This window comes from Phaseolus vulgaris, chromosome 7 (genome assembly GCF_000499845.2).
Source record: "Phaseolus vulgaris cultivar G19833 chromosome 7, P. vulgaris v2.0, whole genome shotgun sequence".
NCBI classification, from domain to species: domain Eukaryota; kingdom Viridiplantae; phylum Streptophyta; class Magnoliopsida; order Fabales; family Fabaceae; genus Phaseolus; species Phaseolus vulgaris.
Window position 1 is genome coordinate 31,336,990 of NC_023753.2, and position 25,555 is coordinate 31,362,544.

The 25,555-nt window shown below is 29.4% G+C and overlaps 2 protein-coding genes across 3 annotated transcripts; both read right to left on the reverse strand.

The window, feature by feature from the left end:
- Window positions 1-880: 880 nt before the first annotated feature.
- Window positions 881-5,423, reverse strand: LOC137829976 (rho-N domain-containing protein 1, chloroplastic). Its single transcript, XM_068637030.1, has 2 exons — window positions 5,290-5,423; window positions 881-2,183 (listed from the first exon to the last, which is right to left on the reverse strand). Exons 1-2 carry the CDS (start codon window positions 5,327-5,329, stop codon window positions 1,102-1,104), a joined length of 1,122 nt encoding a protein of 373 aa, XP_068493131.1. The 5' UTR covers window positions 5,330-5,423; the 3' UTR covers window positions 881-1,101.
- A 2,126-nt stretch (window positions 5,424-7,549) lies between these two features.
- LOC137829977 (mitochondrial ATP-independent inner membrane protease subunit 2-like) lies at window positions 7,550-16,221 on the reverse strand. 2 transcript variants are annotated; one of them, XM_068637033.1, is made up of 5 exons: window positions 16,045-16,221; window positions 14,340-14,509; window positions 9,352-9,535; window positions 8,456-8,562; window positions 7,550-8,069 (listed from the first exon to the last, which is right to left on the reverse strand). In XM_068637033.1, exons 1-5 carry the CDS (start codon window positions 16,114-16,116, stop codon window positions 7,988-7,990), a joined length of 615 nt encoding a protein of 204 aa, XP_068493134.1. In that variant the 5' UTR covers window positions 16,117-16,221; the 3' UTR covers window positions 7,550-7,987. The 2 variants fall into 2 exon arrangements, with proteins under 2 accessions (XP_068493134.1, XP_068493132.1); XM_068637031.1 differs by having other exon boundaries at window positions 8,456-8,565; window positions 16,045-16,220.
- Between the last annotated feature and the right edge of the window lie 9,334 nt (window positions 16,222-25,555).

Genomic DNA, 25,555 nt, shown 5'->3' on the forward strand with positions numbered 1-25,555 from the left:
TTCTCTATAAAATGAGAGTGTGGGTTTATCCAAAGTGTCCTTATTTAGGTTATCTTTTAATGGTGTTGGAAGGGTTGTATCATTACTTATAACTTTTGATGCTCTTGTAATTTATCATTGATGGTGTTTTAGTGTGAAATGGAGAGTATTATCATTACTTGTAATTTATCCAAGTTTGAGAAATGGAGAGTATTCTTTCTTAGAATTTCTTATTTTGTAAACTAAGGAGTCGGATGATACAGTATTCTTCCCAATTTCAACCGTTTTTTATTCTCATCTTCTAAAGTAATTCCCAAGTAGCTAACCATCATCTTACCTATCTCATAAAATTTGATTACAGATAGTGTCCTACAATACTTTGCATTTTCTTGAACATATTATCTAGTAATTTTTTTTCATTTTCATAATTTGTGCAACATAAATCAATATCATTTTATTCAAGAATTTCTTGGAAGATTTCTTGAAGAGGTAAACTTTAGACTTTAGATAATAGATCCGCAGTAAAATAAATGCCTCCTGGATTACAAATGAGAATAAGGGTTCCTGCATGAGCAAACGACATCTTTGGAGCGTAAAAGATTCCCAAAGATGCCTTCAGCTTTTGTAATCATGCCTTGTGCCTTTGACTATGTGTCTAATGTAAACAAAATCATTAAGATATAAACCAAATGGGACAATACATTTTTCGAACCACCTTTAACGTGTTCTCAAGAAGGTTTTGAACCTTTGATTTATATCCTTTATTTTAACACCATCATGCATATTTGTTCTTTGACTTTATTCTTGCACATGCATTTTCCCATACAATACAGATAAAAAATCTCACTTTCAATTGCGTAACAACCAAAAGACCATCTCATAATGGAAACATAACTACAAATTAAAAAACCTTCCACGGCAAAGATATATCATGATTACTTTAATGATCCACAAACTCCCGACCTCAAGTACTTCGAAGAATTAAATTAGAATGCGACAAACAAAAAAACACAAAGAAACATCAGATAGAATGTCAAGTCAAAGGCAAGAAAAAAATCTAATTTATCATGGCATGTGTTGGTTTTGTCCCCTTTTTCTTCACCATATATCATTCCATCAGAATTAGCTCTCAGTTAGCAACTCCAAGAGGTCACTCTTCTTCATTTTTGAGAACCCTTTCAGGCCTCGAGACTTTGCAACCACCCTCAATTCAGACAACTTTAGTGCACTCAAATCTTCGTGTTGAACAGCTGGCTGCTCCTCCACACTCTCATCATTATTGGTTTGCTCAAAATCATCATCCTCAGACAATGCAGCTATCCCAATGTTTGGGAAGAACAGCTCATCCTTTGAATCAATATCTAACTCAGAGTCAGGCTCTGGTTCGTCATCATGCTTCAAATCTATCTGATCATGACTGTTCTCTCCATCCTCACTGCCTACTGGCAAGACATTCATATCATCCTCATTGATAGGGACGGGCTGGTATTTTACACGAGGAACGGGAGACCTTCTCTGGAAACTTGACCGAGGCCTAGTCACTGAGGAGGAGACCTGGCCCTCTTGTGGCTCATCCTTGGGAATACTGTCAAAATCAGAAAATTTGGTGTTTCGTCCTCCATCGTATTGGTTACTATCTTGCAACTGATCTGAACTAAGATCATTCCCTCTGGCCCCTCCGCTACTTCTCTTCACCTGCTCAACAGAGTGTTTCTTCAGCAGTTTGAGGAGGGAATCTACAGTGCTGTTATCTTTAGTCTGCACTCGAGAGGCTTCAACTTTCTTTTCTTCTTTGGATGCAGCCCTCTCACGCAGGCGAGCCTGGACCTTCCTGAATAGCTCAACAATCTCCTTCTCTCTAGGACCAGGGGCTGAAGTGGAATGGAATTTTCCTGAGGTTGAAAGAGACAAAGGTGGTCCATTTTTCAAAGAAAACATATCATCATCAAAGCTCTCAAAGCTCTCTCTCCCATCATTGGTCCTGTTCCTGCCTCTGGAGTGCCCGTGCTTGTTTTGCCTTGAGAAATCTGGGTTTCTCTTTGCTTCACATAGAACAGAAGCACCTCGAAAGCCACACTTTAGCCCTCTAACTTTGACATGGGAATGAATTATATGATGACCTAGAGAAGAGTAAGAATATACAGCAGCAGTTCGTCCAGAAACACCTGAACATGGGAGGCACTTTCCTTCTGTCATTCCACAACCTTCAATACCACCAAAATAATTTAGTTCCATGGAGAAACAAGCAAATGAGAACAGAAAAATTGTTAAAAAAGGTGTTAAATGACACAAAACAGCCTGTCGTGACAAGTAAACTCACGGGAATGCAACAAACAGTCAACCTCTAAGTTTAATAAAGAATTAATTATAGATGTAATGACTAATCACAACAATCCAATTCTAGAAACCCTAAAAACAAACTAATCATGTTAAAATACAACCATTATGACTTAACACTATTATACAATCAGCTTGCAGAGCTACATTGGTTCAATCATCCTAGAAAAAAGAAGACAAACTTTGAGTTTGTCAAGTTCCCCTCTGACTCATCAATATAAATTCCATTTCCCATAGTCAAAAGACCAACATTTTAATAACTGAACTTTGATTATTTGTTTTCTCTAAATGGATGCTGAAAACCATGGTAGAAAATGATATATAATATAAAAACTACCAACAATTGCAAAATGCATTGCATGACAAAGAAGACCATAAAGAAGAGCAAAAACAGCACTTATTCAATAAGTTCTTATCACCGCTTGTGTTATAAATTTGACAGAAATTAATTGAAATAAGCTAAAAAGAGCTAACTTTGATAAACTATATCAAGTTGTTAAAACAAACTAAAAAGGCATATCAGAGTGGTGTCGGCAATGCAGTTTGATTCAGTTTTTACTTAAAAGTACATTTGAACCAAACATAAAAGTTATATACAGTTTGTTTTAGTTTGATTGAAACATATAATAAAATCCGAATCAAACTAAACCAAATTTTGTAGTTTAGACTGAATCGGTTTTTGTAGCTTTTAATTCCTAGTTCTAAAATTTTCTTTTATTAAAGGTTGAAATCATTAAAACCTAACACTGCATACATAAAACATAAAAACATTGCTAGCTGCAACAAAGATAATAAACTAATAAAAACATAGCATTATCAACAGGACGGAGTAGAGATAACCAAACCAAATAAACCTAACCAAAGGAAAGCATTACATTAAATCACGGCAAAGCATTGCATTAAACCTACCCAAATAATCCGAACTATTAGTAATATCATTGGCAAATAGACCTAACCAAAGCATCACAATAAACCACACTTCCAAATAACCTTCCTGTCCTACAGTACACTTCACACACACACACACCATATTCGACCCTCAATAATAAAAAATATAATAAACTAATAAAAACATAACATTATCATCAATTAAACTTCAATTGCAACAGTAGATTGCAACAAGACAGAGTAGAGATAACCAAAGCATCAGTGTCCAAATGAACCTAACCAAAGCAAAGCATTACAACGTGTCCAAATTATCCCAATAGTTAGTAAAATCATTGGCAAATAAACCTAACCATAGCTTCACAATAAACCACACTTCCAAATAACCATACCTATCCTACAGTACACTTCACACACCTACAATATTTGACCCCCAAATACAATGCAGATTTTGTACAAATCAATAGATCTGGAAGCAATAGACATTTGTCACACAAACAATTAGATCCTTCATTCGGCTCCCTTGAAACCACAATAAAGGGAAAACAGAACAACTCATTTCATTACTTTACAGATTCATCAATTTCATGATTTTCATCAGTGGCAGAACTATGGTTTACTGTTACGAAACATTAAACATTAAAATGCAATAACAAGTATTTTGATCCCTAAGAACAGCTACTAAACAATAAATAATTCAAAAATATCATCATCACCAAAGACCTCTAAGGAAGCCATTGTGGCTGAACAGAAAACAAATAAAAAAAAGAACGTGATTCGTCAAGAGAGATTTAGGGAAGAAAGGGCAAAAGCTATTCCTTGAAAAATAATACCTGAAGAGGAACGAATTGCTAGTGCTTGGTACTGCAGAATTTACTCATTTCTAATAATCATGTTTCTAGAATTATGTAAATAATTTTCCCTTCTTCTAGAGGCAAAAGCTACTTATCACTTCTAGTCCCAGGGTTTTGAGACTAGATCAATTTTACCTAACAGTAGCAAAACATATAATTTTTTTATAAAATCAAGTTTGATGGCAGTCAAATCAATTACCATGATTCTCACCATGAAACTAAACACACTCAGCAATCAATTGAAAGAAACGCAACTAATTAGAAAGAAATTGGCATAATTTTAACTGGGAGATCTAAAGAAAGAAGAATGAACCAAACATAGGAAGAAAAAAACATCCCAGTAAAGTTTGAAGGAACAGAGTTCAAATAAGATGAACCTTTTGTGGAATAATTAATGAAGAAAGGTTTTAAATCTTAATATGTTTCTGAAGCAAGAAATGCAATAAAAATGAGGAGAAATTCCCAAAAAAAACAATGTTTTAATGGCCGCTAATGAAAACTACTCCACTATGTGTATCCCATCGCAACTGAGGGCAACTCCGCTCCAAAAATTGTTTGTGACTTTATAGTGTCATGTTGACTGCTATGATTTTCATAAGTACAAATAAGCTCTTCTAGTCAATCCCCCCACTCAAAAAAATCAAGACAAAAATCTACAAATGGTTACAAAGAAAGAAAACCACTTCCATTATTAATGGAAGTGTACAAAACAGGTGTAGAATTTCAGTTGTAAATGTAACATTCAATTCAACAAATAGATGGCGGGCAATAGAAGCCAGCTCCAAAATCACAAACGCGCAGAACATTATATCATCAACCCAAACTCAAAACGTCAATTCCCAAAAGAACGAAGCCTCAAAGACACTTAATAGCCACGCAAACAGATAAGAAACAAAAGTAAAAACACACACGATGGGATTAAAGAACCATTAAAAACAGAATAGAAAAAGAAGATAACAGCCACGGGAAAAGAAGCTTTCTATCATAATTCATAAAGCTATGAAGTTCACAGGAATAGGACAGATAATTTACCCAACTAAACACACCGTATTGAAAACCCTGTTGTTTAACACGTAATTTAAGCTAAACAAATGAAACGGGGTTTTGAAGCTGAAGCACTTAAGCGTGGCTAAGGTTTCTGCATGTTTAGTTTTGTGTTCTATAATAATGATTGAGAAGGAAGAATCATAAAGTCTGAGAGAAGAAGAGGGCTTAGAGTGAGAGAGACACTAACCAAGGTTTTTGGCGAGGAGGGGATGCAGCGTTTGCGACATTGTTTGAGGCCTAATGCAGAGGAGGTGAGAGGGAACTCTCACTCAATGCCGCTTTTCATGCGATTCGTAGGTTCTTTTGTTTGATAAGGGATGTTGTTGGAAAAATGTAATATTTTAGAGTTAAAATGGTCATTGTTCTTCCAACTAACTAAACTTGTGGGCTGGATCAACTAAATGTTACCATCACAAGCAAAAGAACCCCTGGACTGTTTCTTCCTGCACCTCCTTATGTTCTTCTGGCACCCTATACAAAACATGAAAATACTTTTTTTATCTTTCTTGTGCCACCTCCATATTTTGAATTACATAATCTAAAATAATTTTCCGAATTATATAATCCAGAAGTTTGGATTTGATAGTAGCTTCCAGATTATGTAATCCGGATACACATTTGAAAAGGCTTCCGAATTACATAATTCAGAAGTTAGAAAAGACTTTCAGATTATGTAATCCAGAAACTAATCATACATGTGAAAAAAGACTTCTGAATTATGTAATCCAAAAGCTAATTATAAATTTGAAAATGACTTCGAGATTACATAATCCAGAATATAGGGACATTTTTGGAAATACGAAAATTTATGGAGGTGAGAAAAGAATATGGAGGGGAAGGAAGAAACAATCCAATCCCTGCCATGGAAGTCTTTAACGTTGTCTTGTCTTTCAAATAAAACTGACAAGGTTAATTTCGAAATTTTGAAAATTGTAGGGGTTCAGGATGAAGAATGTAAGGGTGTAGGAAGAAACACCCTAAGGATTTTAACCAACTTTAAAAAAGTTGAACAGCTTTTGCTTCTGCACCCCATCAATTTAAACATGTAGCCTACCAAATTTTACCTGTATCTTAGCAAATTCTAAAATTTCAAAATTGTTCTTGTGCATTTTATTTCATAGTACCAGTTTCCATATCAATGTGCTGGGTTTTGGTGGCTTTGTGTGGTGATTCAAGCAAGGTTAACATCCGACAGAGTGCGGTGGAGGTGGTAGTGGTGTTTAGAAGTCTGAGTTAGTGGTAAGTATGAAAGGGTGGTTTTTTAATGATTTGGGGTGAAATGGCGAAATTGGATTTCCAAAATTGAGAATCTGGAAAGACACTTTTGGAATAGGAAATCCAGAACATGTTTGAGGTAGTTTGAAACAAATTCTCTCTACAAATTTGTACTCAATTTATTATTAAAATAAAAAATTTACAGACGAAAATGACATTAAATAAAAGAGGGTGTGGATAAAAAATATTTTCACTTTTCATGCAACTAATTTGCTCCTACAACAACCATAGTAGGAAAAAGGTTTACAAAAGTATTCTAAATCAATTTCATGTCCTCTTGTGGCTAGAAAAAAAGGAGTTTTCGATAAAAATCATGAAGTTCGTCCAATTGCTTCTATTCCACTCTCATAGTGAATACAATGTTTTTTGTCATCATGGTCGTCCTAGTAGTTATGATCACGGACATAATCATAAAGAAATTTTCAAGAATATCTCTTTTTATCATAAGTGGAATAATAATGTAAAAAAAAAAAAAAACACTAAAAAAAGTAACAGACAAAAGGAAAATATGTGGTATCGTTATGGTGGCAAAGGTCACTGGTTTCATATTTAACCTACACCAAAACATCTTGTTAAACTCTCTATGAAGATAGTGATTAAAATTATGATTATATGGAAACTACTAGTCATAAAATTTCTAATTTCTTTGCTAAACCAAATGAAAACATTGACGAGTGCTAAGAAATACTTTTTTATATTATCTTCATGTAAAGGATGATGTTTAATGATTTTTATGTGTAAGTTTTTTTTTTATAAAAAGATTAATCTTCTAAATATATGCTTTCTACCGAATGTTCTTTAATACTGTTAATCAAAAAAAATTGAACGTTAACACCAAGATATGTGTTTCACTAATAATACAACAGCTCATACAATTTTTTAAAAGTAATAACTTTTGCTGTTGCTTGGTAATGCAAAAAATTAGTATTAGTATTATTTCTGTTACTACAAATATACTCAAAGAGCTAATATATTACTACCAGGAGATATAAGGTTGCATGTTAAAAATGCATTTTACTCTCCTCGGTCAAATAAAAACTTACTAGTTTTAAATGAAAAATGAACGTTTGTGAGTGCATCATTAATCATAAATTGGGCGCAAAAGAGGAAAATAAAATAAAAGGAAATAACTTCGTGCGAGTAAAAACAAGAACAAGTTTATGTGCGTGTGATGCAGACAATTAAGCTCTCTGACTAGACGAAACAGATATCAAACAGTGTGAGTACAGCACCATTCTATATCATTGTCATCGAGCACCAGAGAAATAGAAAATACCTGAAACCATGATTTTTGTAATGGTGCAGCCTTTTATGGTCTTTAACAAATAGACCAAAATTTAGTCAGTTTTAGAGCCAAACCAATGACTTACGAATAGAACAAAGGGTAGAGGAGTCCTTGCTAGAACTTAGCTTACAATCATGTTTGTGTTGTGAAGAACGAACCAATCTCCTAAGATGCAATGCAAAGGATAGCCATACAACATTACCGCCCCATTGCAACAATTTAAAAATCATCTATTTTATTCTTCATCTGTGCTTCAAGGAAAATCCACAAGAAGAAACTAGTGAATGCATAACGTAAAGTAGTTAGTGCTTCCCGGGACAAAAGCTCAGGCTTTGTGACTCTTTGCCATCTCATCAACATCAAGTTCAACTTCCAACACTGGTGTATCCTTTCGCATGCCAAAATAACTGGTAGAGGAGTAAAATATATATCAATAATAATCATTTCAAAAGAGCACCCCCATTTTAGTGCATGATAAATTTAAGGTTCAGTACATCAGAAGGTCCCTAAATTTTTTGGGAATTTCATTTAATTAGATCCCTAAGTATAAAAAAAACAGTTAGGTCTTTGATCTTGTAAATTTTTGGCATTGGGGTCCATGGAGTTAATTTAAAATGGCTTGAAACTGCTAGAAAAATAACAATTTGTGTCAGTTTTAATTATTCCAGGGACTCAATTTCAAAAATTATAAAAAATCAAGGACTCAATTACAATTTTTAGTCTAAGGACCTAATTAAAAACTCTAAAAAAATCAAGGACATAACAACTAATTAGCCTAAGAAATTAAGTTCACCTGTTTTGTACACGGCCATGGTCTACAGCGCTTCGCAGGCAATATATGACTCTGCCTACAATGTCTGTCATCTGAACTGGACCAAATGTCCGACTATCATTCGCTTCCTGCTGTTTGGGTTAGGAGCATTAAAAATCAATTATTCTAAGTGTTCTACAACCAATTGAGGAGGGAAAAACATTGCAATGTCAGAGAAAAAGGAGTGAATATATGAGGTTCAAACTTAACTATATCCTCAGTTCTCACCTTAACCATACGGTGCTACATAGAAAATATTGAGAGTTTAACACTAATCATTAGCAGGAGATTTTTCGGTCTGATAGAGGCGATTTTGTTTGTCTTCATGTACTACCATGGTTATTGTTCAGGAATAAGCAAGTTTGGTATTACAAGAAAAATGATAAAAGTCATGAATGAATTAAAACATAGATTGAACATTTCCACTCGAGAAATCCAAGTCGCAAATTATCTCTAGGCTCTAGCCATATCATAAACTGAACTACAAAAGTTACTTAACTGAATTCCCATGGTAAGCTGTGGTCTATTTCATTATGTCTTGAAAAAAGGGGGTTTAAGTAAAAACTAAATCTGGATCCAGTCAACAATGTCAAATCTACATTATGTCTACTGACTCAACAAACAACCTAAGTCTTACCTCACTAGATGAGGTCAACTATATTATCTACTAACTCATCATAGAAAATTATTCTAACCCAACCAACCATTGAAACAAATCTATTTATAATTTTTTGTAACAATCTAGTTATTGGACTAATTTTACATGCAAATTTCAGAAAATTTAAATAACTACAAGCATGCGTCCACCTTGCTTTCTGCTTTTATATCAATAATAACTCATTGCTTGATTAAATGATATATTAATCCAAAACGTTTACCTTCGCTTTCAATTTTTCATTTTCAGCCTCTACCCAGCATTGGTCCTTCTCAAGAGTAAATGATTCATCATTTTCATCAGTAGAAACCATTTCATAACCTTCAATCGCAGTTAATCTTCTGACTAGGTAATTATCTGGCTTCTCAGGATCCTTCAAAAGCACAACATCTCCTACAAAGACACGCCTGTAAAAGAACCAAGTCCATCACTAATGAGTAATGCAGATTAATTACTGAGCTCCACATGAAACGGTCAATCATCAGTCAGTCTCCATCTTTTGTGGAATTCAGAGTCAAATTGTAGTTAATATTAGCACAGTCCTACCAACTTAAATAGACAAATTTAAGGAGTACATGTCGTTACAACAAAAACATACAGTCAGACACAAATTCTAGACTCATTTATCATATAGTTTCCCAAGATATTATTTGAACAGAAATAGTCTCATACAAATCTCCATGGGTCACCACTTATTGACAAGAAATCATCATCTGAACAGGAAATGAGATCTGACATTTCAGTGTTACTCGCAGCAACCATGTTACTGACTATACAGTGGCCTCCCAGAATATAGGGTCTGCAGAGAGTTGGTGCATGAAATCCAATTGTTTATACTGTGAGCAATAAGACCGTCTCCACAACAAGAACCTTACCACGACATTACACAGAAGCTAAGCATAATGTTGCATAAAGGCTTGCCATTGGAAAGCCACCTTAATTAAAATTACCCCTAGCCCACTTCAATTGTGGTCTCTTTGAGGCTACCTTAATTGTAATCTCAAGGGAGTGTAGTCTCACTTCAACTAGAGATGACTTAAGTAGAGCTTATAAAACTTGGGTATCTTATAAATCAGTTTTGTAAGATTCAGTTAGACCATAAGTCCAAAATTCTAAAATGGTATTAGAGTTTTATCCTAAATCCACTATTGGGCAACCTAAATTGCAATGGTCCAAGCCCATAGCTTTGGGCATAAGGGGGGGTGTGGAAAAGTCACCTTTAACCATTTACTATCGTTTTGGTCTCTAAACTTAACTACATACAACAGTCATTTTAGCTTTTTAAAGTACTTCCGAATTTTGAATTAAGTCCCACATTAATGTAAATTACTAGAAGATGGTGAAGGTGAAAATGGTGGGTCAGAAGAAGGTGAAGTATATAAGAGATACAAAATGGAAGAAAATGAAATAATTGTGATATTTATGCTAATAATTTACAGGCAACATGAAGACTTATTGAAAATTCAAAGTACTTTCATAAACTAAAACAATAGTTAGTGATTAAGTTCAGATACAAATTAATAATAAGTGTGTCACGTAGGCACAAACTTTAAACTTTAACAAAGACTTAGTAGGATTAAAGTGACAGTTGAATCACACTTTCAGAGATCTTTTTTGAAGTTTAATACTTTTAGTAAGTGTTGACAACTTAAACTTTTCGAGAACCAAAGTGATTGTTTTACCCTCACATTTTTTAGTAGTAAATACCAATGCATTCCCTAACTACCTAAGATAAGCACTATACATAAATCAGACTATTCATGTACCCATAGACTTTAATTCAACAATTACCAATATATAAAAATTGTTTCCCAAAGGTATGAATGGAAACTTTTTCAGCAGATATTTCTCTCTTTATTATGATTGACTATTTGAGGCATTATGTAGCACAGTAGTCCTCTTCCTCCATTGCCAAGGTTGCTCCCTATTGAATGTCTAACTCAGTCATATCTTGCCCCTTAGGACCTTGATTTTGATGCCCCTACCCACATGTCGAGTAATTTCCTTTTACTCTCATGTTAATTAGCCCAACATCCTACCTCTTATTCCTTGGGATTTTGTGTTATATTAATTGTCCATTTAATCTTATTCACATTGATTTATTTATTGAGCAGTAAGGGATCCTCCAATGCCACATTATGTCAACAAGATCAATCAAGTGCATCTTCCTCAATATTATAGTGTTCAGTAAGGTTATAAATGTCACTCTCTTGATACTAATTTTTCCACTGATATACGCTCTTTTAAAGTTTCCCTTTCAATTCCTCATTCTCCTCTGTAGGCCTTATAGGTTTATGACCATAGATTTCACACTACTGTTGATGATCCTCCAGAAGCCCGTACTGACTCACTTCCTGCTCCAGCATCTCCTCCTGCGGTAGATAAATATCCTAGAGATAATCTCCCCATTGCCATTGGAAGGTTCTTGTTCACTCATAATCCCCATCCAATTTATAACTTCATTAATTATCATTGTTTTCTACACCATATTGTGCTTCTGTATCCTCTTTGTAGGTTTTTTTGTTCCTAATCACCACCACCATAGTCAGTTTTGCACCCAAGATAGAGTCAAGCAATGGAGGGTGAGACAATACTACTGCATGCTAACAGTCAATAGGATCATAGGAGTGATGCTCCTCAAGTTAAACTCCTTTTACTTATCATTGGATTTACAATACGAATGTTGGTCCAAGTAGTCAGATCACCTTAAGACTCGTCTGGTTGCGATGGACACACTCAAGCTTATGGTTAAAATATCATCCTAATACTTTTTTTTCTAGTTGCCAAGATGTCATTTGTTCACCATTCTCTAATCCATGGCGGTTATGTTAAGTGTTCCTGGCCTTTGTTTTAGCTTGATATTAAAAATGCCTTCATAGTGAGCTTCATGACTAGATTTGTACAAGCAACCTCCAAGTTTTACTAATCTGGTTAGTAAACTCCATCTCTCTTTTCATAGCCTAAAGTAATCTCGTAATCAAAGTGTTCCTGGCCCATGTTTTAACTTGATATTAAATATGCCTTCATAGTGAGCTCCATGACAAGATTTGTATGGAGCAAACTCCAAGTTTTATTTCTCACAATGAGTCTAATCCAATTCGTAAACTCAGTTACTCTTTTCATAGCCTAAAGTAATCTCGTAATTAAAGGGTTTAGTACAATTTGATGTGATTGTAATCATTCAATCTTTTATTCGTATAATTCTCTAAGAAAATGCATGTATTTTGGTTGTTAATGTTGATGACATTTCCATAACTTGAGATGCTCATAACAGTGTCGATAAACTAAAGAAACACTTATTTCATCACTTTCAAAACCAAAGATAAAGGCACATAAATAACATTTACGTATTGAAGTAGCTCAGTCTAACTCTAGTACTTTTGTTTTTCTTCTCAAACGAAATACATGACTATGTAATGGATAATTCTAGTGGAACTTAGCATGTTAGATAATAAACCAGTAGACACTATCTTATGGAATCTAATGTCAAGCTTTCCTAAGTTAAGGGAAGTCGTTGATTGATCCATAAAGGTATCTCTTAAAAAGTGAACTTTAAGTCTAATTCAACCTCACAAAATCAACTTGTAAGATAAGTTTTGCACCTACTTATATATTATAATTTGGTCATATATCTAGTCAATGTAGGATTTCCAACACACTCCCTCACACTAAGGACTGCACATCTCGAGTGTGGAACTAGATATTTGTAAGTAGTCCAATAGCAAGACCCCTAGCAGGTGACAAAATAGGCCCAACAAGCCTTGATAGGATAGACTCTGATATCATCTTAGAAAGTAGACTTTAAACCTAACTCAACCTCACAAAACCGACTTAGTAAGGAGAGGTTTGCACCTACTTGTATACTATAATTTGACTATATCTCTAGTTAAGTTAAGATTTCTAACACACTCCCTCACACCAAGGACATGAAGGATGAGAATAGAGGATGGGTCTTTAACAGGTGTCACAATAAGCCCAACAAACCTCAATAGGATAGACATTAATAAGCTTTGATATTATCTTAAAAAGTGGACTTTAAGTTTAACTCAACCTCACAAAACCAACTTGTAAGGTGAGATTTGCACTCACTTATATACTTTAATTTTGTCATATCTATAGTCAATGTGAGAACTCAAACAGTTTCATAGACTAGTTAGTAGTTTGCAAGTTAAGTTAACATCTTCCGTTAAGACATTTCCTTTGTTGTTTCAGACTTTCGGTGATGAGTTAATTTCTACCATCTCCTTGTGCTAATAATTAGGATTCAGCCAGTTGCATTTTGAAGTATGAAAAGAAGTCTCTTGGTCAAGGTTTACTTTATAAGAATATTGGTCATTGACAACAATCCTTACCCTACAAACCAATTTTGTGGGGTTGAATTAGACTCTAAGTCCAAATTCTAAGAAATACCATTCCATTCCACTTCTTATCTCCATTATATTGAATTGAGTTCATTTGTAACTACACCTAATCCGAGGGGGATGTTAATTTATATAGGTAGTTTCGGCCAATTAGTCCCTTTTAAGTATGTACGTATGTATGTACACTGTTGCAATAGTAACTATTCAAAGTAAATGGAAAAAATCCTAATCATATCTATCTCTCTTTCTGCAGTCATCGTATGTATTATACATGCCACATGTAAATGAAGTTTTGGCAAATGAAAATGGTACAAGCCAAAAACCAACCCTGCCTCATGTTCTTTTTTATTATTAAAAAACGGATTAAAAGCTGCAAAAGACTCAACCTCTATGTTTTTGTCTCTTTCAACGTTTAAACTTTAAATATCTATGTATATGTCATTCTGCTATCCTGGATGGACCCAGCACCTAAATGGTGTCCATGCTATTTAATGTTGTCCAGATAACATGGGTAAACCATAATTTCACAAGAAAAGGTATTTTAAGAGTTCAGTGTGATGTGACAAATATATGACGGACCAATTGTAGAAAAAGTGGGGGTCTATCTCAACTGAAATTGAAAAGAAAATAAGTGACTGAAAGAATTTTTAAGCAAGGGTTGCACAGATATCCAAAAAAGATGACACCATACCACAAGTCTAAGAAAGGTAAAGCAAATAGAAGTCTTTTATGCAAAACATTTATATTATATCTCTAGCTTTAGAAGGCCCACATCAAACAACTAGCAATAACTGTCTATAAATTTTCACAAAAGGATAGTGTGTGTTATATTAGATGAATATGAGATTACGTTGGGTCTGCAGTTGGCAAGTTCCGAACAAGAGTTACTGCTTTTCCATCAATAGTAGGGGCCATCTCCTCTCCTTTATTCCAGTGCAAGTACGTCATCCTTCCTTGAAAGAAGTTTTTCCAAATAATATCCCTTGCCTCTCTGTCTGTAACTTGACCTCCTTTATAGTTCTACATTGAATGGCAAAAAGCATTTCAAAGGAGGGGAAGGGGGTTTATAAGTGCTAACAAAGTGATATACAATTACAGAAAAGAGGAAAAAAGGTAAACCTTGCACTAGGACAATTGTAGAGCTTAAACTACAAGAAAAAGTATATAAATGTAATTGTTTAGTTGATAATTTTTCATTGTTCTGTTCCAAGAATGAAAATTCACAATTGTTCAAAATGATATCTCACCTTTAATATCTAAATTAGCTCAAATATGCTTTTCAGTCTTCAAACAATTATGTCCCAATTATCCCCTCACATAATAATCATCTTAATTTCAAATAGCAGAAATTCAACAGATATAATGAAAAAGGAGAAAAGAGAGAACAAGTGTATAAGACTATGAACGATTGTCATGTTGCAAGACACTGATTTAACACTTTTATTTTTTCATATTAAAATTCCACAGCACATACAAGAATAGTACAAGATTCAACCAGAACAAGCCTAGCCCAATAACATTCCTAATCAAATATTATTCCTAGTATTTTTTTAACAGATCCCAAGTAACCCATGACTATTCTATTTATTATTTTTTACAATAAACAAGTAAAAGAAAGAGAATTCCCCAAATCAAGGAAATGAAATAAATGCAAGCGAAATGGATGATATGATGAACAACCAAAAGAATATTCTGTTCAAGATAAAAGCATAATCTTCAAAATCACATGCCATCCAACACCTCTTCTCTAATGCTTCCTCAATTTTCATAAAATAACATAGAAATTGGTTTCCAAGCAACTGACACCTTTATTAACACTGCATAAATTTACATCAGAGTGGAGAAGCCCTACTGTTTAAAATAATAACCATAATACAGCAAAGGTTATGATTTCCTCTTATCCAAGGCAGTTTAGATACACATACAGTTAAACTTATTCACTTTGGTGTAATAAATAAAAGTTAAACCTCTCAGCTTTGATATTTCAACCACCATTCTATGGCCATAACAGACAAGAACACCAAATATAATTTATTTCAAACTAAATTTTTCTATTCGGTAACTTTTCACCCACATCTAATTAACCTGCAAGCTAGAGTGCCTGCCTATCAACAAATAATTCAAAGAGGTCTCGCATTAACCAAGAACTTGTGAATGAACTAACAGAGAATATCTCATTGCAAATAAACAACAAAGGTGTTATTAGAACAATTACGAGAAGGAAATTGCCATAGAGCCAAATTACAAAACTTTCTCATCAGCATTGCCATGCTGAACACTTAAACAGCAAAGCAGTTCTAAATGTAACTAGCAATGATTAATTTCCACTAACAATCACTGAAAGAAAAAATCTTGAAATGTGCCCATAAGTTCAAGATGAGAGATTCTATCATCGTGCCTAAAGTCAGCCTATACAGAATCGCATTCATTAACAAGAGGCAGTTCCAAGATCACCCTAACACGGCCTACGAGTGTGATCTGCAAGACTGAACCTAAATGAAAGCATAACAAATACACAGAACATGACAGAGAAAGTAAAGAGAGGGAAGAAGGACCTTCCAGCCGAGAGAGACGGAATAATCGACTTTGTGGGCAATATAGCGAAACCATGTCGATATCGAAACCATTGCTGTGTGCAGACAGTGTTCAATTGTGTCCAGAACCAGAACAGAACGCAGCAGCAGAGGCGCTACTTTCTCCTCCTCTTCTCCTCTAAACCCCAAAAATTTCTCTCAGCTATTTGCATTTATTGAAACTATTTTTTTTTTCAAAAATAATAATAATAATAAATTTCGAAGAATAACAAAAATATATTATTTCAATAATTACATATTTTTATATTTTAGTGTGAGGTTTTCATTTTCATTGTAAGAGCAATATTTTTATATTTTGATATTTATATCATCGTGTTATAATCATTTTATAAGATAGAATTTGAGATTATTTTTATGTTTCTACTTAAGTTTTATATTAAATATTTAATGTATTTTTAGGTGGACACTATATTTTTATGACTTTTTCTTTTTCTTACTTTAAATTACAGTGTTTTTTTTATATAGTTAAAAAATATTAGTTTTATTGTTCGTAAAACTATAGGAAGTTATGTTTGTAATGAGAATCTAATTATAAAATTAGATAGAGAATAAATGAAATATTAGATGGGTATAAAATAAATCATCTATATTTTAGGATTGTAAGTGTTTACAGTATTCTTAATGATTTTTTTATATGTATGGACTTTGATAATAAGTCTTCAGTTTTATATGAGTAGTTTTACAATATCATTAATGGTTTAAACACTAGTGAACATGTAATAAACATGTTAATCTCTTATAATTAATTATCGGGTATTTTTAAGTAGATCAATATGTTTTCAAAATTTTGATGGCTAATTAAGTACATATTTAGTCGTCCATTTTACTTCATTTTATAAAAACTAAAGAGTGCTTTTTATTATGGTGATAAAATGATATTTTTAATTTATTGGAGAATAAATTATATCAAGTATCGTATGTATGTGATTGAGGTTAATGGTAACAAGAACGATTTAAGATATTGTCTAATAATTTTATATATTTTATTTAGAGAAAGAAACAATAAACATGAGAAAAAATGTGATATATTTTATTAATCAAATAAATATCATACACATATTTAAATTATTGAGTACTTTATTTATAAAACGTATAAATTATTGATAGAGCCACCTTATTAATATTTTTATTTATTTTATGATTTTAGTTTGATTAATTTTCATATATTATATATTATGTTTGTCGTGAATTCAAAAAATAAGAACTATTTCAAGGAACTTCAAATAAAGTATCTTGTGATGGTTTCCAATAAGGAGAAGAAAAGGGTGGTTGAAAGAAATACGGTTGCATAAGAAAACTCAGTTATGAACTTGCACCAGTCACATGAATAATGAAAAAAGCATAAGAAAATAGAGAGTACTCCTGAAAACAACATCTAAAAAGATTATCATATAATCATGCACACTACATATAATTCATTTTTATATTTACATAAATAATTTGATACATATTAACTTTATATTCACATTCAAATGTATCTTTTAGAACAAAAATAAATAATTATAAATATTTAATCAAAGAGGCATGTGCTAAATTAACTCATAACTTTTTTTTACTATGATTAGGAACAAAACTAAACTTCTGTAATCAAATTGGTCATGATTATTGTCTTCTTCATCTCATTTGTAGCTTTATTATCTTCATGAAATGCATGATTTTAGAAAAATACTCCTTATGCTACAATGAACTTTATGAATTTTTTGTTTGGATTTAATTATGGATGCAATGTGAAACACTCTTTTTTATCAACAATGTGATGACAAGTTAATAATCAAAATCAAGTATAATTATCCTAAAATTCTTGGGTTGATGCAACTTTTAGTCCAACAAGATGGATCACAATCTAACTTCCAAAATTGAAAAACTTCCAACTCTAGCTTAAAATTCTCGCATAAAAAAAACATCACATCAATATAAGATATCTTAATCCCATTCAAAATTGCCTCATCACAGCTGAGGAAGAGTCTCAATCAAATTTGGAAAATGTTGGAATGTGATAGATAATAGTTTGTATATCTTGTTGCTAGTTATGTAATTTGCATTAACTCACAACCTTTAAAAATCATCTCATTAGACAATCACTTCTCATTATTATATATAAACCTTTTACATTGTCGTCCAATAAAATATAAAATAATGTTAAAAAAGGTTTTATTGTATCACATACATGAGATGAATTTTATAACAATAGTTTATAGTCAATCATTCCTAACATTACACAAGTATAATTTCTTTTACAATCCAAAAAAATAAATTAGTGTGCCACAAACACATGAAATAAAGCTTTTCCAAGACATGGACAAAATTATAAAATTGTATAAATGAATACTCACACGTGGAAGCCTGTAAAGAAATAATAATGGACTTAACTTGGACAAGTTGGTAAAGAAACAAAGATGAACTAGTATAAGAACATTGAGTTTTCATTATCATCTCTCTCATGCTTATTGTATTTAATTTGCTTACTCTAACTTATGAGTTGTACTTTAAACTCATGTTATTTGTTATTTATCCGTATGTAACTTTTGGCGCCATGGAGCGGGAATCCGTATGTAAATTTTGGCACCAAAATATAAAATGTGCAATGAATGGGATTCGAAGTGAGGTTCCTTCAGATAACTCAAAGAAAATTTAACCCCTACACCAAGCAAATGCTTTAGTATGATTCTAATTTTTATTATACTTATTATTATTAAGAATATTAACAATATTAATATTAACAATATTATTATTAATATTAACAATATTAATATTAACAATATTATTATTAATATTAACAATATTATTATTAATATTAACAATATTATTATTAATATTAACAATATTAATATTAACAATATTATTATTAATATTAACAATATTAATATTAATATTAACAATATTAATATTAATATTAACAATATTAATATTAACAATAACAATATTAATATTAATAATCTATAACTATATATAGAGGGGATTCTATTCTTAACTGTTTTTTCTTTTTACATAAATTGTTTCTCTATTTTACCCTCATTTCAATATTTATTTTATTATTTTATTTTGGACATTTCAGTCATTTTGTCATTTTTCTGAACAGTTACTAAATATTGGTTCTCTTTTATTATTTTATTTAATTATTTTGTAACTACTTGAACAGTTACAACAGTTTTGAAATGGTAAAATTGAAAAATATTACTTAAATTAAAAATTGAGAAAAAAATGAGTCTTAATGTTAAATTTGAAAAAAACTGATTGAAAAACTAGATGTTTGTTTAAGAGAGTGGAGGAGATTGAACTTTGGATTGAAAACATGCTTATTTTCTTCCTCTATACGTTTTGATCATTTTCTATATGTTCATGATGCTCTTTTTTCTCTCTTTTGATTTTTCCAATTCTCATTCATTTGTTGTTTTATCAGGATTCCATATCCCGTTAAATCTTGATGGCGTTGGGGTTTCTTCTGAAAAATTCTCACTTCGCAAAATACTTCCTTTTCTGTTTTCTTTTTTATCTTCTATTGGATGAAAATTAATCATGCACTTTTCATTGATTGTTTGTGGATTTTTGGGTTTTTTTTGTAGTGGCTTTGGATCAGTGATTGGGAAAATCTTGAGAAACTATGGTGTTTTCGGTATGTTATGGGAGCATCTCTCCAAGGTTTATTTGTTTTCAAGGAACAAAATATTTTTGTTTTCTGTTTTTATCTTCTATTAGATGAAAATTAGTCATGCACTTTTCATTGATTGTTTGTGAGTTTTTGGGGTTTTTTTGCAGTGGCTTTGGATCAGTGATTGGGAAAATTTTGAGAAACTATGGTGTTATGGGAGCATCTCTCCAAGGTTTATTTGTTTTCAAGAAACTATGCAGGTTTTGTTGTCTAATGATTATGAAGGTTTTGTTGTCTAATTATTATGGAGGTTTTGTTGTGTCTAATGAGGGTCTAGCCTATACTCAAGACTGAAAAAGATATTGATGTAAGTTTTTTAGAAGAAGAATTTGTCGAAGACCACCTTCTTGACCAACATAATGAGATTGAGTATTTGTTCCCTTTTTGTTTTCTTTCTTTTCTTCTTCTTTGGGCAATTCATTATCTACCATGAATTTGAATTATATGCATATATATTACTGTATGTAGATGTACACTACATTTCTTTCTTCGGGAGAGAAGAATATTGTTGCAATTTTGAGAGAAAGTTGGTTGCGAAAGAGTCCTATTTCAATGGGTATAAAAAAAGTGCAACAAATCTAATACATATACCTCAAGTTTTTATATCTTAATTATAAAGCATTAAAGTTAAATACATATTAATTATTGTTTTTATGATCATTTAATATCTGTTGTGAGGTGTTGTGACCGGTCTTTGTAATTTGATAACATAAAACCTGTATTTTCTCAATATTGCACTACATTATAATTCAAACCTTTTTAACTTTTATGCTTTGCTTTATATTAAATTATAAAAAAAAAATGGAAAGTGATAACTTCTCATACTCTAATTTCACCTCCGCAATCATAGAATAATGTTATTTCATCATTACTCTAATTCAAATTTGAACAATAAAATTAGTATGTAAAATGTTTCAATTTTTTATTTTATGCATTATCTTATTTTGGTTTATATTTTTTTTATTTTATGCATTATCTTATTTTGGTTTATATTTTCTTCTGCCTATCATAATTCTTTGGTGTTGTGACCGTCTTTGTAATTTGATAACATAAAACCTGTATTTTCTCAATATTGCACTACATTATAATTCAAACCTTTTTAACTTTTTTTGCTTTGCTTTATGTTAAATTGTAAAAAAAATGGAAAGTGATAAATTCTCATACTCTAATTTCACCTCCACAATCATAAAATAATGTTTTTTCATCATTACTCTAATCCAAATTTAATTAATAAAATTAGTATGTAAAATATTTCAATTTTTTATTTTATGCATTATATTATTTTGGTTTATATTTTTATTTATGAAGTTCTGATTTTTTTTTTTATGTTGTGGAACATAATTTAATGGGAGGTGTTTTAAAATTATTGTGTAAACCATAATAAACATAATTTTACTAAATTTAATGAGTTTTAATAATATTCAATCAATATGCATTTAAAAAAAAAATTATGACATAATTTTCAATGTTAAAACAAAATGAATATATATATGATCGTCTATATATTTGATTTAAAAGGTTAAATATTACTATAATCACTAAAACAATGTATTATTTAAGACCTAAGTTTCTTTTAGTTTGAAATACTAATTAAGAGAAATAAAGTAATAAAATATTTAAATTAAAATAAATTTTGTTTAGTTGTAAAATTAATTCAAGTAATTTATCTAATGTTAAAATATTTGTTTATTTTTTTACGATATCACAATATAAAAGTAAAAAAATAGATATAAAATTAAAAAAAAATATTAAAAATATGAGAAAATATGTGATAAGAATATAGATTAATACTTCTTAACAATTTCAAAGTTTAAAAAGAAATTTCATTCTAAAACGTTTCAAATAACATCCAATATAAAAACCACACTAAGTTAGGTTTATTTAAATAGCAAAAATGATAAAAATAAATTGTATATTATGTATTGAAAATCAATCAAGTATCCAAACTCTAAAGAATCATTATTTATGGTTCAAGATCACACATATTGAAAAATCAAACTACTATAGATTTGATGAATAATCAAATCAGTAAAAATAAAAAATATTAATACATAATAATAATAACATTAATAGCAAAAATAAAAAAACACAATAATTATAAAAATAAAATATTAGATACATAATAATAAAAATAAAATATAAATATACATTAAAAACAAAAACAAAAATAAAAAATGCGGATACACAGGCGCTCTCGCGCCTGTGTTCCCGCTAGTATTAATAATATGAATATGATATTAATAATATGAATATAATATTAATAATATGAATATTAATACTAATAATATTAATAATAATAGTAATAATACTAATAATATTAATAATACTAATAATGATATTAATAATATTAATGATATTAATAATATTAATGATATTTATAATAATATTCATAATAATATTAATAATATTCATAATAATATTAATAATATTCATAATAATATTAATAATATTTATAATAATATTTATAATAATATTAATAATAATATTTATAATAATATTTATAATAATATTTATAATAATATTAATAATAATATTAATAATATGAATAATATTAATAATAATATTTAGAATAATTTTAATTACAATAATAATATTAATGATAATATTTATAATAATTTTAATTATAATAATAATATTAATAATATTAATAATGTTAATAATAATAATAATAATAATATTAGTAATAATATTAATAATATGAATAATATTAATAAATATTAATTATATGAATAATATTAATAAATATTAATTATATGAATAATATTAATAAATATTAATTATATGAATAATATTAATAAATATTAATAATGTGAATAATATTAATAATAATAATTATATTAATAATAATAATTATATTAATATGTATAAATTATGTTAATGATAATAAATATAATAAAAATGATAATATGACCAAAGAACTACTAAATAAGTATAAAATGATCAAGGCAAGAAAAAAATAAATAATTAAAAAAGTAAATTAAGAAGGCAGATGAAGAATAATTTAAAGAATTACTAAAGAACTTGAGAATTATTAAAGATAGTTTATTAGAGTCATCTTTAATATTCATTAAAAGAAATATCACAAAAAATCTATATTCAACTCAATTCTTAGTAAGAGTGCTTTGTTCACCTCATTAATATTTATGGATTGAGTTTTATTTTTGTCCAAATCAACTATATATGAAGTACAATACATTAATGTAATATTTCATATTCTATAATATATCCTGACCTAGTTATAATAAACTTTTTCAATCTAACTTCACATATATTCTCATAAATTTGCTTTAAAAATGAATGTAAACCATATAATCCTAAATCTTAAATCATACAATCAACCTTAAAAAAATATTATCAAACTTTAACTCTTTATATTATACAATTTCATGAGAATACATCAGATTTTAAATCATACAACTATTTTTGTTGTTGTATCCATATTCATTGAGAGTGTGGGAGAGTAGAAGTGGGAAGAAAGTTCATATTGTTTTGATTGGGGTATATTAGAGTGGAGGTGTGAGGAAAGTTTATTGAAATTGGTGAGTTATGTGATGATTGTAAGGATATTCTTAATTATTTTGAATGTTATAAATTGTAAGATTACAAATTTACCCTTGTGTATAAAAAAAAAATTTCCATACATTTTAGTTAATTAAAATAATGTAAATTTTAATTAGAAATAAAAGAATAAAAGAATATAAAATTAAAATAATAATTATAAATAATATTATTATTTAATAAATTTATTTAATTGTTATTAATTTATTTAATTTATATTTATGATCATTATTTTTAAAAAATATTTTAATTAACATTATTATTTTATAAATTATTTTCACATATTATTGTTATTTTAATATTTAAACATTTATATTATTAATATTAATAAAAATTTACTGTTATAAATAGATAAATATTTATAATATTATTTATTTTATTATTATATTATATAATTATATTATATTATTATAAAGATTTCAGAATGAAATTCATATACTGTTTACTTTATGAGAATCAAGTTTATTAATATACATTTACTGAAACTTGTTTATTATGTGGGATAAAATTGTAAATTATATGTGCTTAGGTGTCTTTCTCGTTGTTTCTGAGCTTTGAGAAGGAGAAACAATTCCACTATTCACGCTTGTATACCCACTCTCCTTTCCGTGCATCTCCCTTGAACCAAACGCGAATCATCTCCTCCTTTCTATCGTCGCATACAGGTCTCTTCCTGAAGCAAACAAACTGTTAGGCTCTCTTTGTACTGTTCAATAAGAAAGATGTGAGTGAATATCCATGGTTTAAATAAAGAGATGTGTAGGGAAGGGAGAGAGTGGATATCCATGAACAGTGATTTTTCTCATCCTTCTCATATGCAGAGATTTTAGGGAAAAACCACCTAAGATGGTGGTGTTTTCCATTTTTAGCTTTTTTTTTGTCATTAATGTAATAATATATATAATAATACCTTTTATTTTTATTATTTTTCCATCATAATTATCATATTATGATATTTCATACTTTATTATATATATTTCTTGTTCTTTATAAATAAATTTGTTGTACAATTCACTCTATATATACTATTTTTTTATTATAAAATGTCTTATAAAATATCTACATGGTTATGTATCTACATACAATCTAAATCAAAATCAATGAATATAAAAAACTTTCAAAATGTATAAATAAATATAACAATAAATTTGTATATGCTTAGATAATATTATTTTTATGATTTTTTTCATGTTTTGATAATATTAAATAACTCGTAGTTTTTAAGAAAATAATTATTTAATAGTATCGAAATAAATTATTTAATTATACAGAAAATAATTTATAAATACAAGGGTAAATTTGTAAACTTATATTTTACACTTTTAAAAAAAAATTAAAAATCTCACAACAATTACTATCACTCACCAACTCCCATAAACTTTTCTCAGAGATCCACCTTAACATACCCCAATCCAAACAAACTCACTTTATTCTCACATCCTCACATATCCACTCCCTCAAATCCTCACACATCCACTCCCAAATCCAAATACACACTTAGAGTGGATGTGTAAAGAAAATTTATTGAAATATGTGAGTGATTTGATGATTGTAAGGATATTTTAAATTATTTTTAATTATGTAAATTGTAAGATTACAAATTTACCCTTGTGTATAAAAAATAAATAATAATTACTTTTATACACATTTTATTTAATTAAAATAAATAAAATATAAAATTTAAATATAATTAAATTATTTTTCAATTTATTAATCTATTTTAATTTTATTAGTTAAATTAATGTATTTAGATAACTTTGATATTATTTATGATTCTTTAAATTATATATATATATATAAATAAATATATATAAATTGAAGATAATGAAGATTAAATTTGATTTATACATAATATAAATTAAATGCTAAAAAAATTCATTCAAAATAATATAATTCTCTAAGTACCATTAAAATGGATAGTGATTAATAAAAAAAATTAATAATTACATTAATAAAATAATTATAATATTATTTTTATTTATAGAATTTAAATATTCAAATTTTCATTAATAAAATCAAATCTAAATTATTATAATATATCAATTGAATTCTATTATTTATATTTTTAAAATTTAAATGAATTTTGTATTCTCCTTAATAAATCAAAATCTAGATTATTATAATATATAATTGAATTCTATTATTTATATTTTTAGAATTTAAATATTTAAATGGATTTTTTATTCTTATTAATAAATCAAAATCTAAATTACTATAATATATAAATAAAATTACTAAAATATTAGCTTATAATTTTAAATAATG